Source organism: Chelonus insularis, unplaced genomic scaffold (genome assembly GCF_013357705.1).
Source record: "Chelonus insularis isolate UGA/USDA-ARS -01 unplaced genomic scaffold, ASM1335770v1 contig_321_pilon, whole genome shotgun sequence".
NCBI classification, from domain to species: domain Eukaryota; kingdom Metazoa; phylum Arthropoda; class Insecta; order Hymenoptera; family Braconidae; genus Chelonus; species Chelonus insularis.
Genome location: NW_023276492.1, coordinates 109,714 through 126,256, shown reverse-complemented (window position 1 = coordinate 126,256; position 16,543 = coordinate 109,714). Strand labels below are relative to the sequence as shown.

General features: G+C 30.4%; 5 protein-coding genes across 7 annotated transcripts in view; 2 read left to right on the top strand and 3 right to left on the bottom strand.

Annotated features, from left to right (window-relative positions):
- Btk29A (tyrosine-protein kinase Btk29A) overlaps positions 1-7,250 on the bottom strand; it is a 78,783-nt gene extending 71,533 nt beyond the window's left edge. The window contains exons 1-3 of one of the 3 annotated variants that reach the window (XM_035081185.1): positions 7,118-7,250; positions 6,149-6,330; positions 2,672-2,915 (exon numbers count right to left, since the gene is read on the bottom strand). In XM_035081185.1, coding sequence (XP_034937076.1) covers positions 2,672-2,915; positions 6,149-6,313 — 409 coding nt within the window. In that variant the 5' untranslated portion in view covers positions 6,314-6,330; positions 7,118-7,250. Of the gene's footprint in view, positions 1-2,671; positions 2,916-6,148; positions 6,331-6,483; positions 6,637-7,117 lie in introns of those variants that run through there. The other 2 variants (XM_035081186.1, XM_035081184.1) reach the window with 2 other exon arrangements.
- Positions 7,251-7,498: 248 nt separating this feature from the next.
- MED7 (mediator complex subunit 7) lies at positions 7,499-8,930 on the top strand. Its single transcript, XM_035081166.1, has 3 exons — positions 7,499-7,688; positions 7,786-8,164; positions 8,407-8,930. Exons 2-3 carry the CDS (start codon positions 7,835-7,837, stop codon positions 8,758-8,760), a joined length of 684 nt encoding a protein of 227 aa, XP_034937057.1. The 5' UTR covers positions 7,499-7,688; positions 7,786-7,834; the 3' UTR covers positions 8,761-8,930.
- Positions 8,921-12,975, bottom strand: cass (cassowary). The gene is made up of 9 exons (XM_035081165.1): positions 12,713-12,975; positions 12,463-12,624; positions 12,190-12,355; positions 11,705-11,865; positions 11,432-11,629; positions 11,157-11,348; positions 10,690-11,073; positions 10,393-10,552; positions 8,921-10,236 (listed from the first exon to the last, which is right to left on the bottom strand). Exons 1-9 carry the CDS (start codon positions 12,785-12,787, stop codon positions 10,148-10,150), a joined length of 1,587 nt encoding a protein of 528 aa, XP_034937056.1. The 5' UTR covers positions 12,788-12,975; the 3' UTR covers positions 8,921-10,147.
- A 749-nt stretch (positions 12,976-13,724) lies between these two features.
- On the top strand, positions 13,725-14,720 carry RpS23 (ribosomal protein S23). The gene is made up of 3 exons (XM_035081205.1): positions 13,725-13,829; positions 14,112-14,271; positions 14,399-14,720. The coding sequence occupies exons 1-3, from the start codon at positions 13,826-13,828 to the stop codon at positions 14,664-14,666; spliced, it is 432 nt and encodes a 143-aa protein (XP_034937096.1). The 5' UTR covers positions 13,725-13,825; the 3' UTR covers positions 14,667-14,720.
- A 47-nt stretch (positions 14,721-14,767) lies between these two features.
- Positions 14,768-16,414, bottom strand: LOC118065729 (uncharacterized). Its single transcript, XM_035081204.1, has 5 exons — positions 16,014-16,414; positions 15,709-15,767; positions 15,354-15,621; positions 15,059-15,262; positions 14,768-14,977 (listed from the first exon to the last, which is right to left on the bottom strand). Exons 1-3 carry the CDS (start codon positions 16,210-16,212, stop codon positions 15,355-15,357), a joined length of 525 nt encoding a protein of 174 aa, XP_034937095.1. The 5' UTR covers positions 16,213-16,414; the 3' UTR covers positions 14,768-14,977; positions 15,059-15,262; position 15,354.
- Between the last annotated feature and the right edge of the window lie 129 nt (positions 16,415-16,543).

Below are 16,543 nucleotides of genomic sequence, written 5' to 3'. Positions count from 1 at the left end.
TCCTTTCTTACTTATTTTTCCTTGTTCTTCATATCACCGGCATCTCTCTCAGCCTTTCCCGATCAGACGCGACCACAATTCCAATGCTCGTGATGATAGATACCCAAACGATAGTCTTCCGGATCCCTAAGTGCAGTGCTAGTCGACGTCGTTGGAAAAATGTGGCGTTGCATTTTCTTTTTTATTTTCAACGATACGGTCGATAGGAGTTTCAAAGTAGGAACCGATGAAAGCTCTTTTTATTGTCGTCGTCGTCGTTGTCGTCCTCATGTCGCTATACTTCACATTTTTCCTTTACTATTTTTTTATACAACGTTTTTTAGCAATTAAAGTTTTACTGAAATGAAATTGAATCTTTGATCACTTGCGCCAAAGTTTGAACTCAATACTTGTGAATTTAATTTATTAAAATATCGTTGAGAGTTTATCGTTGAACGAACCAAGCTAACTGCGTAGTTTAATTCTTTTTTCTTTGTCGTAATATTATACCAAATCAAGAAATACTTGTACGTATGTATTTTTAACCTATATATTTTTGTATAATTTACCTATCCGTTGGCTAAAAGTTCTCTTAAGAGCGGTTTCCTAATTATGCTACCTTTTTTCTCATATTCAACCCTAGTCCGCTTGCGTTTCTACCTAGCCGTTATGTTTTCTCAATCTAATCCACTAGCCTAATTAACTTTATAATTACTTTCCGCAATTTGCAAAACTCAACTCACTGAAGTTGGTGGAAATACATTCACCGAAGATGATACAATACCACTTTAATTTTATTACACTCATCTAATTTCGTAATAATTTGGAAAAAAATTAAAATGATAATTAAATAATATTCTCTGAACAATGGTAACAGAAAAATGACATGAAGAGATTTATTTTAATCTTGACTCAACATGAATATTTTTAAATTCAGTTCTTTAATAAAACATTGAATTATACATTTTTATTTCAATCCCATTTAGAAAGATTTTTTCCTTCAAGTGCTACTTCTCGTTGTAATAAAAATTCTTTATTTACTTCTGAAGCTTGTATAACTATCAGACAAATGATTGCAGAAACTTTCCGAAAGATACTTTAAGATGTCAAATAATACTTCGATTTTTCCAACACGTTACATCTTTAAAATATGAATTTGAGCTTTAGTAAAAAATTTAGTTTTATTCACGAAATTCTTTAAAAAATAATTTGATACGAATATGTAAAGAATATTCATAAAATTCATAAAATTAATTTAACTTTCATATAATTTATGTGACAATGTCGTCAATTTTATAAAAATTATGTCATACATTAATAATGAACTCAGTAAAATTCAAGAAAAATCACACTAAAACATCAAAACAAATGATTTCATGTAGCTAAGATAAATATTTGTTGACGAAAAAAAAAATATAATTAACAACATGTTGAGTACTAATGAAAACTCGGAAATGTATTTTACCACTAATTAAATTTTTTACCTAGTATGCGTTAGAAAATATAAACATTGGACTAGTGAGAAGTTTCAACATAAAATAGTGAAAGAAACAAAGAAGTAGATGAAAAACCATCCAGTAATTTCTTTAATCCTCTTTAAAGACTTTTTTCCCTTGATGTCTGTACTAAATCAAGTCTCTTATCCTTCTTGGTACAGATGAAATCCCATGGCTGAAAAAATACCCCTATTAAAGTGACGTTTAATGTTCATGAACTTGGCTTATTCACTTCTTTATTTAAAGCATTATTTTTTCAGCATAAATATCAATTTTTTAGATAAAAATATCTAACTTTTCAGCTTGACCTAAAAATAAATTTTTCAGTTAATTATGTGATACAGCAGCTTTAATAAAATTACGTTGAAAAAAATTAAGCCAACAATTGATGAATTCTTAATAACACTACCAGGTAGCTTTAATCATACATCGAGAGGGAAAGAATACTTGTAGATTCATTTAATCAAGATATATGTTACGTTCTCCTATTCTATTTGCACATGAGCCACCTGAGGGATGCACACTTCCTCACAGTGTAATTCCCCATGACGCATTTCCCATCCGGAAATTTAAGCGAAATACACAGGAGCAGCCTCTTGCACATCGTCGAACCAAATTCTATTATTTGAACTTGCCAAGAGAATGGCAAGAATGGATCTCTCATGTACATAGCTATATGTATATACTCATATGTACTGACACAGAGCACAAAGAACAGTAAGGAAAAATAAAATACTTTAATGCAGGTAGCTTTTTTCAATGAACCAAAGTTATATCGAGTTGAATAATAGACATGAAAAAATGTCATTTTAAATTTCATTATTTTCACAAATAATAAGCATTCAGTTTTAATATTCCTCTATTATTTACATTTATATCCTTGAAATTATCCTGTAATTATAATTGTATGAATGCAAAAAATACTGAATGAAATTGTAAAATCCATTTGGATTAAATAATATAATACATTTTTCTCTTAATATGTTATCTTTTTTACTTGTTCTCCATGATATTTTGACTTAAATTTACATCGTATCTTTGATCAAAGAAAGAAAATGTTCTTTTGGAAAATGATATACCAATTACAACAAACATAAACTTATTTAAAATTCAAGTCACCCTTTTTTTAAATCAATTTGAAGGAAAACTATCAAATATCAATCCACCAATTGCCTCAAATAAAACATAAGCATTACCTGCGCGAAGTGCACGAATCCACTCTGCTCGGTCTTGCTCTCGTGCTGCCAAGAGATAAAGCGTGTATTCTTGGCCAGCTTCTCGATATCCAACTTGAAACGGTAGGCCTGGGGGTATTCCACCCCCGCCTCCGGATCCTGACTCGTTACCGGCAGCCACGTCGCTGCCGCTTCCGGATCCAAGGGATGCCGTTTCCACCACGTGTACACTCTCGATAGCAATTCTACCTCTTTCCTTACGTCGCTGAAACAAAATAATAACTCTTGACAAAAATATATCACAAAACTCACAAAAGCTTTTATGCAATTTTTATTAAAAAATTTTATAAACTAGGTTAAAAAAGATGTACATGTTTGAACATGATATTATTTCATCTTTCAATATCATGTTGACATTGACAAATTATTTAACATGAAATTCAGTTTTTAAACTAAAGCAGTTTATCATTTAATGTAGATTTCTAACTACCGAGGCTATTCTGTTCTCTTTACACAAGTATCATTGATTAAATCATTTATTTACAACCACCAACTTGATATACACTGCTAAAATTTCTCTCATTCTTTTATTCTTTTATCAATCTTTTGATCAAAGTCCAGCTAACAGTAAGCAACAAAAAATCCATCACTATCTATTTGATGTTGCAAAAAACTGTAAGAGAATAAAAATAGTTCTATATCAAATATCTCAAAATTTTCTTCAGCTCTTTAAATTCTGAATTATTTTATCCAAGTATTGGTGATACTAAATTATTCAAGTAATTTTGATACGGTAATAATTATGAACAACTATGAGCAATTGGAGTAACAGAAAGCAATAGAATTTAATTAAACAATATCGTAGGTCAGTCATTAGGTCTGCTAGTGAAGCATAAAGTGATTCACTTCTGATGGTTCTAACGAGCTTTAATTAACATAGAAGTTAGGGTTACTGATTCAATCAACAAATTGATCATCGATATGAATTTTTCAAGCTGAAGATAGATTGTGAAATTTTGAAAAATCCTATTAAACGGGTCAACCAGGCAATTCTCTGGAAATGTAACGGATATACAAGTGAACGCGACGGCGCATGTCCTGGTCACTACACATCCTTTTTCCATTTACTTTATCCGAAAAAAACGATATATCTGTATCTATTTCTCCATTTCTCTCTGTTTCCTCTATTGTAGAAGAAATACATATATACAAAGTTATCTTTTTTAGATACAGTGGTACACATATCCTTTATTCTAACTGAGTTTGCTCTGCTCAATCTCTTCATCACATTTCTCTGGGTTATCATCTCATCTAGACACTTTATTGTTGTGAACATGAAAGAAAAATCTTTTTAATTCATTTTACATGACAAAAAATACTGTGTTAATTTAATTTAGATGTAAGGTTTCATTGTGACATTTTTTTCTGGTGTTAAACAATGCTTTGATTTTATCAATATTTTTAAAATTACTCTTATTAATTTATATTTGTAATTTTTAAATTTATTGACTTTCATAATACTTAATGTCTAGTCTTATACATGAATGTCAATTAGCATGTGGTTTTAACGAACATAAAAGCAGGTTGGTTTAACCGTTTTTGTCTGACTAATAGCTAAAATTGATCAGGAGCCGGCAATTGATTTACAAATACATCAAAATGATATCAAACTAAAAAAAGCAACTATCTTCAATATCATTCGTCCACAATTTAAACCTATCAACTTCTTCCCGCTTACCTCCACGTTGTCTTTGATGTTATTAGAAGTGTGATTGAATTCTATTTTCCTTTGTCACGATCCCTCGTGACAAATGACACTTTAGACAATTATTTCTTTATCACGTGGGTCACGTTTAAAACTAGTCTATGTACTTTTGCTACTTTTTATCTTATTTTTATTCTTACTGCAAAAGAAAGATGAAATTGAAGTTGAAGGGAATTTTCAAGAGCAGCTTTAAGAGTTGTTACAAATGTAACAAGCTCGTTTGTTACTTGTGCAAGTCAATTAGAGAATGAAGACAATGAGATGAGACCAAGGATACAAGAGAATTTAAAAGAGGAATTGTGTTCTGTACAATAAAAGACAACGGAGAAATGAATGTAAACTAAATGAACACAAGATTCTAATATTTAACTAGCAGCAAATATACACGATACACCATTGACAAAAGATACAAGTGCTGTGGGCCAACTGTATTTGGGACAAAATTCGTCATGAGGAAAGAGTCGAATTGTTCGTAGATCGATTGAAAACACGCGCCCGCGCGTCTGTGACACTTTATTTATATTTTATCTTCTTGATAATGTTCGATACTTGATCATCGGAAAGTTGGTATTCAGATTTAACACCTTAAAGCTCAGATAAATAGTAGAAAGTTGTAAAAATAAAGTTTTGAGCGAAAAGAATCAATCTTAATCCTCTTTGAGAAGCATCAACACCTTCTTTAGTTTTTGTTCAGTTTAAGGAAGTTTGAAATAGGATAAACGATGAGCGCGTTAACGTTGGAGAGCAGACAAACTCAGTGGCGGCTTCTGCTATCAACTGAGCCGCTGATCCGGAGATGTGTCAGGATGTGTAGAGTTTAGGAGGTGGTTCCAGAGGTGAACGAAGAAAGAGGAGGAAAGTTGGCGCTTGCGCCAATATTACGATTCTCAACTGTGTCGAGAATTGTTTCCGACATTGTCTTGTTTGGCCTGGAACACAGAAGACAAGTTTATGGTTTTGTTCTTGAATATCTTTGTTCTACAATTGGGTTAGTCTTGATGTACATAGCCATCTTTACTTGCACCAAGGTAGATGATGCTACTAATGTCTTTTAAGACCACGATTCACGGCTAGCTGCTGTATTTCCGTGTGAATAAGATATTCGCTTGAGTTATTTCGCCAAGTCATAGTACAGAGGAAATGAAAAAGGTGAGATGTACGTTTAGCTTTGGAAGTAATGAGCAAGATAAAGCTGAAGAAAAGAAAAAAAGAAGAATGTAACTAACTGCTACAACTGGACTTGTCTCGTTCAATTAAATCGTCTTCAAGCTCAATTAGATTAAATTGTACACGTTCTTTAGCATGAACGGCTTCGTTTGGCAGACGATTGAGATAGACTTGAAGATTTGCGTGTTAATCGTAGTAGTAGATCCAAATCACCTTTAATGAACTTGTTATCCTGAACATTTTCTCAACGATCTATTCCTTGTTTTTTAACTTAATTACTGCCTAAATACTAAACTGTAAATAAATATCCAAGCTATTTTATTTCGAATAATTAATTATTATAATATATCATACAATTAATCAATTCAAAACCATAGTAAATATGTTTCATTATTTATTACCTAATTTCCATGTTTCTAGGTAATGAATATTATATGATATTCCATATGAATATTATTCATTTGCACAATTGCATGATATATTATTTAAGCATATTTAGGACATATGATAAATTTATTTTATTAGAATAATATTCAAAGTTTGTTAATACTTTCAAGAATATTTACCTCTCCATCATTGTCATAATATGTGAGAAAATTTCTGGTTAAAACAAACCACCGTTGTTTAAAATTGATTGGCGTAAATCTTTTCTTATTCTGCGATCGTTTCACCATAAATCCTTGTTTCACGATTTCTCGCTTGCTCTCCACCTTCCCATCCTTCCCAACCATCCTGAGGGAAACGCGGCCTGAAAAAATACATTTCACAAATATTAAAGATGAACAAATCCAATAAAAAAACAATAATGTATTATGATTTCATAATAAGTTATCATTAGAAATAAATAAGTAAATGATATTATGAAAATTTATTATAAAATAGTGGAATTGAAATTTATTACTTGGACAAAACATTATCAACAGTTGACTCCGAAGAACTATAAGACTCCAAGATAATATTTCCTCATTCCATGATATTATTCTTGTTATTACATCGAATAACAATGTTCGTTTTCATATGAAAATTGAATGTAATAATTGGTTTTTAATGTTTGAATAATTAAAAAATGTTGATTAAAAGCAATTACAATGTATTGCTAAATGGAAAAACTTTTTGGAATGAAATTCAAAAGATATTGAATACTTCTCAAAAGTGTTATTGTGAAGCAGTTTTTGGAAGCAACTGAATAAAATTGAAATTTGTTTTTACTTTACTTTCTAATCGTATAAAATAAACAGATTCCGGCATATTTATTAATTCTTTATTACAAAAATTTTGTTATAAAGTTATTACTCAACACCAACTTTAATAAAAACTTATGGGTTATGCGTAATTACAAAAAAATATCAAGATTTAACGGTAATTTAAATGAGTAAACAAATCGGAATTCACTTTGTGGTTATCCGGAGTTTTATCATCATTTCCGTAGAGACGATAAACACGTTTTGATACGACTTTTGAAACCAAAAACACGAATGTCGCGGTAAATATAGAATAAAATAGTTCAAAATTTATTGATAAATATTATCACTTACCATGCACCCCCCTGTTTTTACAACTTAGCGATGTAAATAATTGTCAAAAACATGACCGGTACAATGTAACAACAAAAAAATCACGTGGAATTAAGGCGCGCGCGCAACTCCAATCTGTCAAACGAAAGCGTCGGAAATTCATGGCGGATTAATCGGAAGTGTGCTACAGCTCTAATCAAATTTTATTTAAAAAAGTTCTTTGTATTTTTCATTCATTAATTTTTACAAATAATTTCAATATCCTGATGCAATAAAAATTTCAAAAAATTATAATTTAAAGTAATTACCATAAATTTTTTCTTATTCTAAAGAAAATTTCATGAAAATGAAAAATAGTTTTACAGCTCTGTTGACTCATAAGTACTAGAAGAATGTGCAAAAATGGCGATAACAGTTACAGCTTGTCTGAGCTCATCTAGTAGTTTTGTTTTAATTTTATGATGATCTGAGTTTTATTTCACACACTGCTAGCTGTTTTAGGTAGAGTTGGGGGTGGGGAAAAGGATCAATCTATTTTTGGCAACTGAAGAAAACTGAAGTGAAGTTTTAAACGACTTTCAAAGTCAAATAGGTAATAAATTATGGTTCTAACCTATTCGTCTTATTTTTCACCATACTTGTTGTGGAATATGTAATAAAGAAATGAAAAATCATATTTCATTTTTCAGATAAAATACATAATATAAAAATAATTTAAAGTAGAAATTTATTGAAAAAATGGCAAACTCTGATTCAATTCAAGTTAGTTCATTACCTCTACCACCGATCCAGTACATTAATTTGTATACAGACGAAAATGTACGTCGAGGAAGAGCTCCTAGACCTCCTCCACCAATTCATGATAACTACTCGATGTTTGGCAATCTTTTTAATGCAGATGACACAATTATAAGACCTTTGGAAGCTCAAGGAATCAAAAGACTCTATCCTCAACATTTTGACAGACGTAGAGAATTGAAAAAATTGAATCATTCTCTACTTGTGAATTTTTTGGATCTAATAGATCTTTTAGTTCAGTGTCCTGATAGTCCTCGAAGAGCTGAAAAGGTATTTATTGAAACTACTGTCATCACTTTATCAGATTTTATTTCAATTGGTTTTTTTATCGAATTAACAATGTAATATGTCAGAAAGTTATAAAATTACTCCAATTCATTACATTATTGAAATAAAAAATTTAATTAAGAAATATTAATTGTATGCAGTTGGAGTGATTTAATGAAAGTCTAATAAGTTCATTTCAAGAAGCATTCCAATACTATAGTCATTTATTTTTAAAACTTGTGTAGGTGGAAGATTTAAGCCTTCTGTTCATTCACATTCATCACCTACTTAATGAATTCCGGCCACACCAAGCTAGAGAAACATTGCGAGTGATGATGGAATTACAAAAACGTCAAAGATTAGAAACTGCGATGAGATTTCAAAAACATCTGGAGAAAGTGCAAGAAATTTTACACCACGCTCTTCAAATGTTACCAGATACATCAGAATTAGATTCTAAATTAGCAATAAATACGGAAGCCATGGAATGCAGTGATAGTTTGAACTCTGAACAACAGAATGTCGATCCATGTAGTCCAAATGATAGGATAATGTGTAAAATGATTGATGAAATGATTTCTTCGAATAATCTATTTTAGTAACAAACAATAAGTTTAATTTTATTTTACTTTTATGAATAATTTGTGAATATCTTTAGAGTGATTCTATTAATAAGTTGTAAATATGATCTCATAATAATTATTAAGTACTTTTGCAAATAAATCTTATACCTACTAGGATAATAAAAATGACTAAAGGTATTTTTAGAGTATTGATAAACGTTTATTGAGACAATAAAATTAATTTAGATTGTACACAGAAAAAAAACATGAAAGTATTGAGAAGGAAGGTGAGGTAGGAGCAAAGGGTAATTGATACGAGTATTCACAAACTCACCTTACCAAACAGCTATAAAAAGAAGGAAATTTCAAAATACACACGTAAAAGGCAATCAGCCCAAACAAACATCTGCATCTGAAAAACAAAAAATATTTTCACGATAGAACTGCAAACACCTTCACCAATTTGCAGTTTAATGGCTCTGAAACAATACAAAATTGTTATTCTCTTGACCTGGATCCATGTGCTTTTATTCCATTTCCCAAACGTCGAGAAACTCTGAAAAATTATTTCAAGTTATTATTAATCAAAGAAACCACAACTATTCCAAATAATTATTTACTTTTAATTTAAAAAAATTTAATTATATATTCTGTGGGTTATCAATTGTCTACTACATTGACATATATTCATGATTATTTGGAAAATGGTTATTGTTTCTTTGACTGAAAGATAATTTCTATGAGTCATTCGATGAAAATAGCCAGCTTCGTATCACTTATGTCCCTGTTGACATAATACAAAAACAGAATATTTAAAATGGGACGGAATTTTTTGGATCGTAAAAAAAGGAAAAGGAAATTATCAAGGCTCTACAACAAATTTTCAGGAAAATACAAAATTCTTTACACTCATCATAAATTCTCGCGATGCCTCTAGTCTTCATTTCGGTTGAAAAATTATCTTCACTTTTTAACTTGTATAGTTTCTCATCACTTTCACGTTTTTAAACAATCAACAAGTATTGAAAATGCGAAAATCAATAAAAAATATATCATTTTACAATTCAATTATGCGAATCTTGCATGGAAACGTATGCATCACTAATTAAGTTTTCTTTTGGTTAATTATTGTGTCATTTCATCTAGAAATGACGAAATTATCTTCGAACTTTTTCAAATGAGGATTAATTTGTTTTTATCTTTGCAACGATGTCTCGATATTTCTACACACTTTTGTAGAATTGAAGAAGGAAATCTGCATTGACGAATTCTTCATATACATATAAATATACACAATGTTGAAAATCATCCTATTAATCATCACATTGCTTCTAAGATATTCAGTTCAGGTTCAGTTTTTGAAGTTTATACGCGGACGATGTGATATGAGTTTGATTCACATTTTTCAAGTTGACTGAAGTAATTAATATGAATTTTTCCTCCAAGTTCCTCGCCCTCGTGGTCTGAATCCCCGTCCACCAGATCTATTTCCTCGGAATCGTCCACGATTACCTATTAAAAATATAATTTCCAAATTTTAGATGTATCTATGAAAGTTTTTTATAAAAAATACTATCATAAGATCAATTAATAATTTTGTGATCTGTTATTTAGAATTGATTTGAAAAATACATGTAATTATTTTTTTTGAATATTTCTATAACTTACCATAATTCGATGAGATGTTTGAACTGTATTTTCCACTAGGTGGGGTGTAAATTTCCCGTTTTCCACCCTTATTCTCTTCTTTTCCACGTTTGATTGGACTATTTCCATTGCCAAATGTTATAGGAGTATGTCTTTTTTGAGCTGAATTTGATTTCTCATTCTAAAATTAAACATTTACATTAGTTATAACAACTAGCGAACATATTAATTAAAAATATATAATAATTTAAATAATTCCTTAAAATTAATCAAATTAAAGAGCTATAATACTAATACGTAATGAATATTTATATATACCTTTTTGTCAACGATGGGAGTTTTCCATGAAAGATGAATAATACTCTTAAAACTTGGTGGTGAATGAAACAGATCCTTGATAAGAGTATTGATGTTACTGGTTGTTTTTAAAGCAACAACTTTTAATTGGTTTTCGTCTGTCTTCAAGTCATCTTCACTTTTGCCGCTAATTGCTTCGCGTAGTTTTTTGATATATCCTTGTATCCCACGTGCGAAATACTGTAATCTTAACCTAAATTCTTTCAACTGTTCTGGATCCTTGATCAAAAATTCCGGAGTCTGTTTACATAACTTATGGAACGCATACATGAGGCATTCAACATGACTGAATTGTAACTTTGGTACGTCAGAAATGTCTGAATCAGGAGGAAGCGGCATATAAGTCTGAAAGAAACAAAAATTAAATGTAGAAATGTAGCCATTATTATACTGATGCTTAGTTATATTTAATAATAATAATTACTTACAATCAAAGCATTATATAACTGTTGTACTTTTTCTTCTGGTTTTTCAATATTTCCGCAAAATGCAACTAGTTCTGCCAATAGTTTCAGAATTTCCAATTGGGCATCACGACCATCAGGTGCCGTGATCAAGGATAAATGTGGAAGAACTTGCATGCAAATGTATGAAACATATCTTGAAGAATCAATTTGAGCCTGTAAAATAATTAATTGTTGAATTAAATTTCCATCATCATTAAGTAGTATATAATCAATAAGTCTTTCAGAAATAAACTTACACTGAAGTGCGGAAGTGCATGTTTAATACATTGTACAAGTTTATCCCATTGTTCTAAGTTGTCATGTTTAAATGGAATCGAAAGTTCTGCTTGTTCTATGGTCATCTCAATGAGTTCCCGTTGTCCTGCTAATGTTGATCCTAATCGGGTCCATGCCAACATTTCCATGATACTGTGGAATTCCTCAGCAGTTACATCCTAATAAATGAATAATTAAGTTAGTTGATTTTGAATAACTTATAAAAAGATATAGTAATAATGAAAAAACCTTACGTTTAAAACTTTTTTACACTCAACAATGAGTAAGTCTTCAGGTTCCTTCGTTATTACATCATGTCCAAGTGCTTTCAACTTCGTAGCTAAGAATTTAATACAGCAATCGCGTGTAGCATCACATCCATTGAGAATTTGACTGAAAAATCCACTCAATGTTCCTGTTGTAAAGAGAAAAAAAACAATTATTATGAAACTGATGGAAAACGATAACTTAATGATTATCATTAAATTGACGGCTATGAAAAATACATTTCCGTCATACCCGCACGGAAAGTTCACTTTTCCATTGGAGAGGGGTTGAACTTTCCACGCAGGTATGACGAAAAATCATATTCAGCCCTAGAGAAGACAATTGGACTAGCTTAAACCACGTGTTTACTACCCTCGCCTTCGGCTCGGGTTGTAATTTTACACGTGGTTTGAGCTAGACTACTTTCCCTCCCTAGGTGTGAAATGTACTATAAAAATAGAAATTTTATTACCTTTTGGGTCATTCTTCATCAACGACATAATACTATTATGAACAACTGCTAGCTCTGTAGGATCTTGGGCTTGTAGGAGTTGAGCTAAAATATCAGCAATCCGTGGGGTATGTTCTTTATTGTCTTTACATAACGCTGGTAAATCCTTAATTGCTTGTTTTCTTATCTATGGGCATAATTAAATTATTTGTTAAGATATTAAAAGTTAGTTAACAAAATAATATTGAATTTTGAATTTCTAAATACCAACAATTAATAACGTCATTTACTTACAGCCATATCTTCATCTTCACAAAGATCCAAGTGGGCTTCAATTGCTTGATCTGCTAACTTAGGGAAGTGTTTAAAAAACCTTGCAATAAATTGTGACGCCAATCGTTTTTCTTTAGCTGTTCCCTTAACTGCAGTTAGTATTTCCAAATACTCTTTCTCATGCTGAAAAAATTATTTATTAATAAATCACATGTAAACGTAAATATATGTAAGAATACGTATGCGTAAGATAATTATGAAGGCATCATACCTCGGACAGTTTGTCTTTGGCGTCAGCTAAGATGCCAAAATTTTTGTATAACTTTTCAATACTGTCAGTACTCATTGTTTTAAAATAAATAGTTTTTAATTATTGTAAAAACACAAATCTACGTATACTTAATAAATTCTTATTATTGAATTGAAAATCCAAATAACCGGTAAACGCTGTAACAGCACGAAAGTACCACGACAAAAATGGACGCACAACCCACGCTCACGAAGACTAGAGAGATCTAGTATGTGTATAGTCAAAGAATGTAGTCAGACTGAGAAGAGTTCCTCAATTGCTTCAATGCTTTCCGGTTCCCCACCACTGATTTTCTACCCCTTCTACCACGTTTTTCGCTACTGCGCAAGCGCACAAGAGCACATGAGGAACTCTCTTCTCAGTCCGACTATACCTTAGTATTCTTTGCTATAGTCTTCATTTTAATGAACCCGAGTATACTATAAGTTATGTATTATACAACATTAAATGCCTCTAGTGGCATATTTATGAAGTATGAAATTTTCATTTATCATTTCATCATCAGGCGGTAAATTAATTTTGACAAATTAATTTTAACTCGTGCATCTATTTACCTGACTACGTTGTAAAAAAAACGTTCAAAATGCTTTAATTAGTTGATAAATGAATTCCGAAGTGAATCGTTTTTTTTTAAACTTTTTATTATGTAATTTAATTGATTATTGACACTATATTGGAAACTGGAAAATATCTCCCAAAAAAACAATATGAATTTCATGCATACATTTTTACTTGCTTATTATGGATAATTTTTCTTTTTATTTATTATGTATAATAATTTTACTTGCTTATTATGTGCAATAATCCATTCCAAAATTGAATAAAAAATATTTCGATAAATTTATATTTCAAATTTTTGTTTAATATCTTAGTAGAGTTATTCTTTTAATTTGATACTTTAAAAATTTTTTTTACTAATCATCTAAGAGCGTCAGGAAAATGTAAACAATACCGACTGTTGCTCGATCATCATTGGTAAAATAAATTTCTTCATGCCAACTTCCTCTAACGAGTGTTTTGCGCTTCCGCTTATGGCGACAATTTCTTTCCCTGAAGTACTGGATACTTAGCAAGATGGGTATGTATACATTTTTGTGCCTTTTAATAGAATAAAGTGTTTTTTAATTGAATATTAGTGTAATACTGTAAATGAATTTATTCTAATCATCAAAAAATATGAAATGTGACAAATATATATCAATATAAAGTGTGATATTCAAATGAGAACAGTAGTGAGGTTATGTTTCACTATGCTACACGAGGCTTTTCGGTGAAATATTGTTGCAAACAATTAAATTAACAATATTTATGTTCAATAAGAGAAAAAATAATTGAAATAACTGAATTTTTTTATTTCCAGGTAAACCTAGAGGTCTTCGTACAGCTCGTAAACACGTAAATCACAGACGTGAACAACGTTGGAACGATAAAGACTACAAAAAAGCTCATCTTGGAACTCGTTGGAAGGCTAATCCTTTCGGAGGAGCTTCTCATGCTAAAGGAATCGTCCTTGAAAAAGTGTAAATTTTTTTACTTCAAGATACATTTTTTGCATGTTAATTTGATACTAGTGAACTTTATTTTCAAAATAAATAAATGAAAGTTATTGAATTGGAGTAATAATGATCATAATTTTGTTCCCTACAGAGGAGTCGAAGCTAAACAGCCCAACTCTGCTATTCGCAAATGCGTCAGAGTACAATTGATTAAGAATGGTAAAAAAATCACAGCATTCGTTCCCCGGGACGGTTGTCTGAATAATATTGAAGAAAACGACGAAGTTCTAGTTGCTGGATTCGGTCGTAAAGGTCATGCTGTTGGTGATATTCCCGGAGTTCGTTTTAAGGTCATTAAAGTGGCCAATGTGTCTTTACTTGCGTTATATAAAGAAAAGAAAGAGCGACCTAGATCTTAAGGATAACATGTATTCCATGTGTTTTTAATAATCACTAAACATTCAATTATTTAATCATTTGTTTTTTATTAGTCTCTTTCCCTCGTTTATAAATTAAAACATTTATTTTACACATAATCGTATCAAAAATTTATTGAAAAAAATATATACACAAATGATATTTTTTTAATTAATTAAACTCAGTTATATTGAGTAGATACTGTTTCTAATTCAGTGACCACTTCTTGAACGATATCATCAATAGGATTTTCTTTTAAAGCTGGTCCTTTTGATATGACAGTTTGTGATATATTCGCTTCATTGTCCAATACCTATTCAATATTGCAAATAATTATTTTTATCTGTCAACTTCACCATAATAATTATTTATTATTTTAGTAGCTTGAGTGTACCTCTGTCACTGTATTGAATTGTTGAGGAATAGTTTCCATATACTTATCAATAAAATTAGTATTTTTAGAGAGTTGCCGATCATCATTTTTAATGCTTATCGATTTAAATGACTCATAAAATTCTTCTAAAACTAACGGTCCATTATTTTCCATTTTAATATTATTTGCATTATGTTCTCCATTTTCATGTCGTAACGTATCAGTCTAAAAAATTTGAAACCACACAGAAAATAAATTAGAACAATTTACATAATCACAAATAATAAAAAGGCGTATTTAAAATTAAAACAATTACCTCATCTCTTGACACTTAATTCTTCACTTCCATTTCTAGCTTCTTTTATATTTTGTTCAACTCTTTCCATGAATTCTTCAACGGCTTTGTATTTTAAATTTCCAGTGTATTTAGACGCAGCTGGAATTATGTTAGTCGAACTATTACAATATTTTATTGCAATGTCCCAAGGTGAATCTAATGGTTCTTGACTTTGGTCAAAGCCATTCATCACAAAGTGAGTCAATCGGACCAGAGTATCCAATTGGTCTTTTAGAGAACATTCACCCTATGAGTGAAATAAATATAATTACATAATTTATATCAATAATATCCAACAACGATATTTTTTAACAATTATACAAGAGATACAAACCAATAATGCTTCCCTGTTAGTACAAACACCCAACTCTGTGTACCATTGTACGATAGAAGCTGAGAAGAAGAAAATACATTTATTATTTACACTATGTTATTACAGTAACAAACTATCATTAATTTAAATAAATGATAAAATATATAGACATAAGATATAAATGAAAACAATGAATCTCAATTGCTCCAATGTAGTTTGTGATGAATTTTAAATTAGGGATGAAAATGAAATTGATGAATTATGTTGATGAACCAACGCACTTATAGAATAAACAATTAATTTGCATAAAACAAAAGGAAAATTACTTTCGTCATCTGATGGTGGATTGGAATTAGGATCACCAATACTTAGGCTGTGACTAGCTAGCCAATGTAGCATAGGAATCCTATTATTTTTAGCAACAGTGGATTCTAGATTACTGATATCAACTTGTGCTATTCCAGGATAACGTATCAACACCAAAGCTTCATATAAATTACTTATAACTTCATTAATGTTATTCATTTTGATCAACTAGTAATATAAACAAGATAGGTTATATGTATTGATTTTACAGAATTTGAAAGCAGCAATGTGAACTTTCGAATGATTATTTTTATTATCAAATAAATTTAAACTTAAACAAAATAAAAAATGCTTAATAAAGATGATTCATCTTTAATAAAAATTTTCTTTCTACCTCTGATAATTTATTTAATCGAATAATAAAAATCGAAGCACTTCATAATTAGGAACAAAAAGGAGCTATTTACTCTAAAGTCTGTAGATGGAGATGTAAGACCATTCCAATCGACGAATCCTGATTTACTTATAGTAATTTAAACAATTTATGATT

Bases quoted from the DNA above. Each gene is read 5' to 3' on its own strand.
- MED7 (XM_035081166.1), top strand. From the start codon at position 7,835: ATGGCAAACTCTGATTCAATTCAAGTTAGTTCATTACCTCTACCACCG. The intron at 8,165-8,406 runs GTATTTATTGAA...AAACTTGTGTAG, and splicing joins GTCCTCGAAGAGCTGAAAAG to GTGGAAGATTTAAGCCTTCT.
- cass (XM_035081165.1), bottom strand. From the start codon at position 12,787: ATGAGTACTGACAGTATTGAAAAGTTATACAAAAATTTTGGCATCTTA. The intron at 11,866-12,189 runs GTAATAAAATTT...TCTTTACAACAG, and splicing joins GATGAAGAATGACCCAAAAG to GAACATTGAGTGGATTTTTC. The intron at 10,237-10,392 runs GTAAGTTATAGA...TATTTTTAATAG, and splicing joins AAACATCTCATCGAATTATG to GTAATCGTGGACGATTCCGA.
- RpS23 (XM_035081205.1), top strand. The intron at 14,272-14,398 runs GTAAATTTTTTT...TGTTCCCTACAG, and splicing joins GGAATCGTCCTTGAAAAAGT to AGGAGTCGAAGCTAAACAGC.
- LOC118065729 (XM_035081204.1), bottom strand. From the start codon at position 16,212: ATGAATAACATTAATGAAGTTATAAGTAATTTATATGAAGCTTTGGTG. The intron at 15,768-16,013 runs GTAATTTTCCTT...TCTTCTTCTCAG, and splicing joins TCCACCATCAGATGACGAAA to CTTCTATCGTACAATGGTAC. The intron at 15,622-15,708 runs GTTTGTATCTCT...TTTCACTCATAG, and splicing joins CTAACAGGGAAGCATTATTG to GGTGAATGTTCTCTAAAAGA.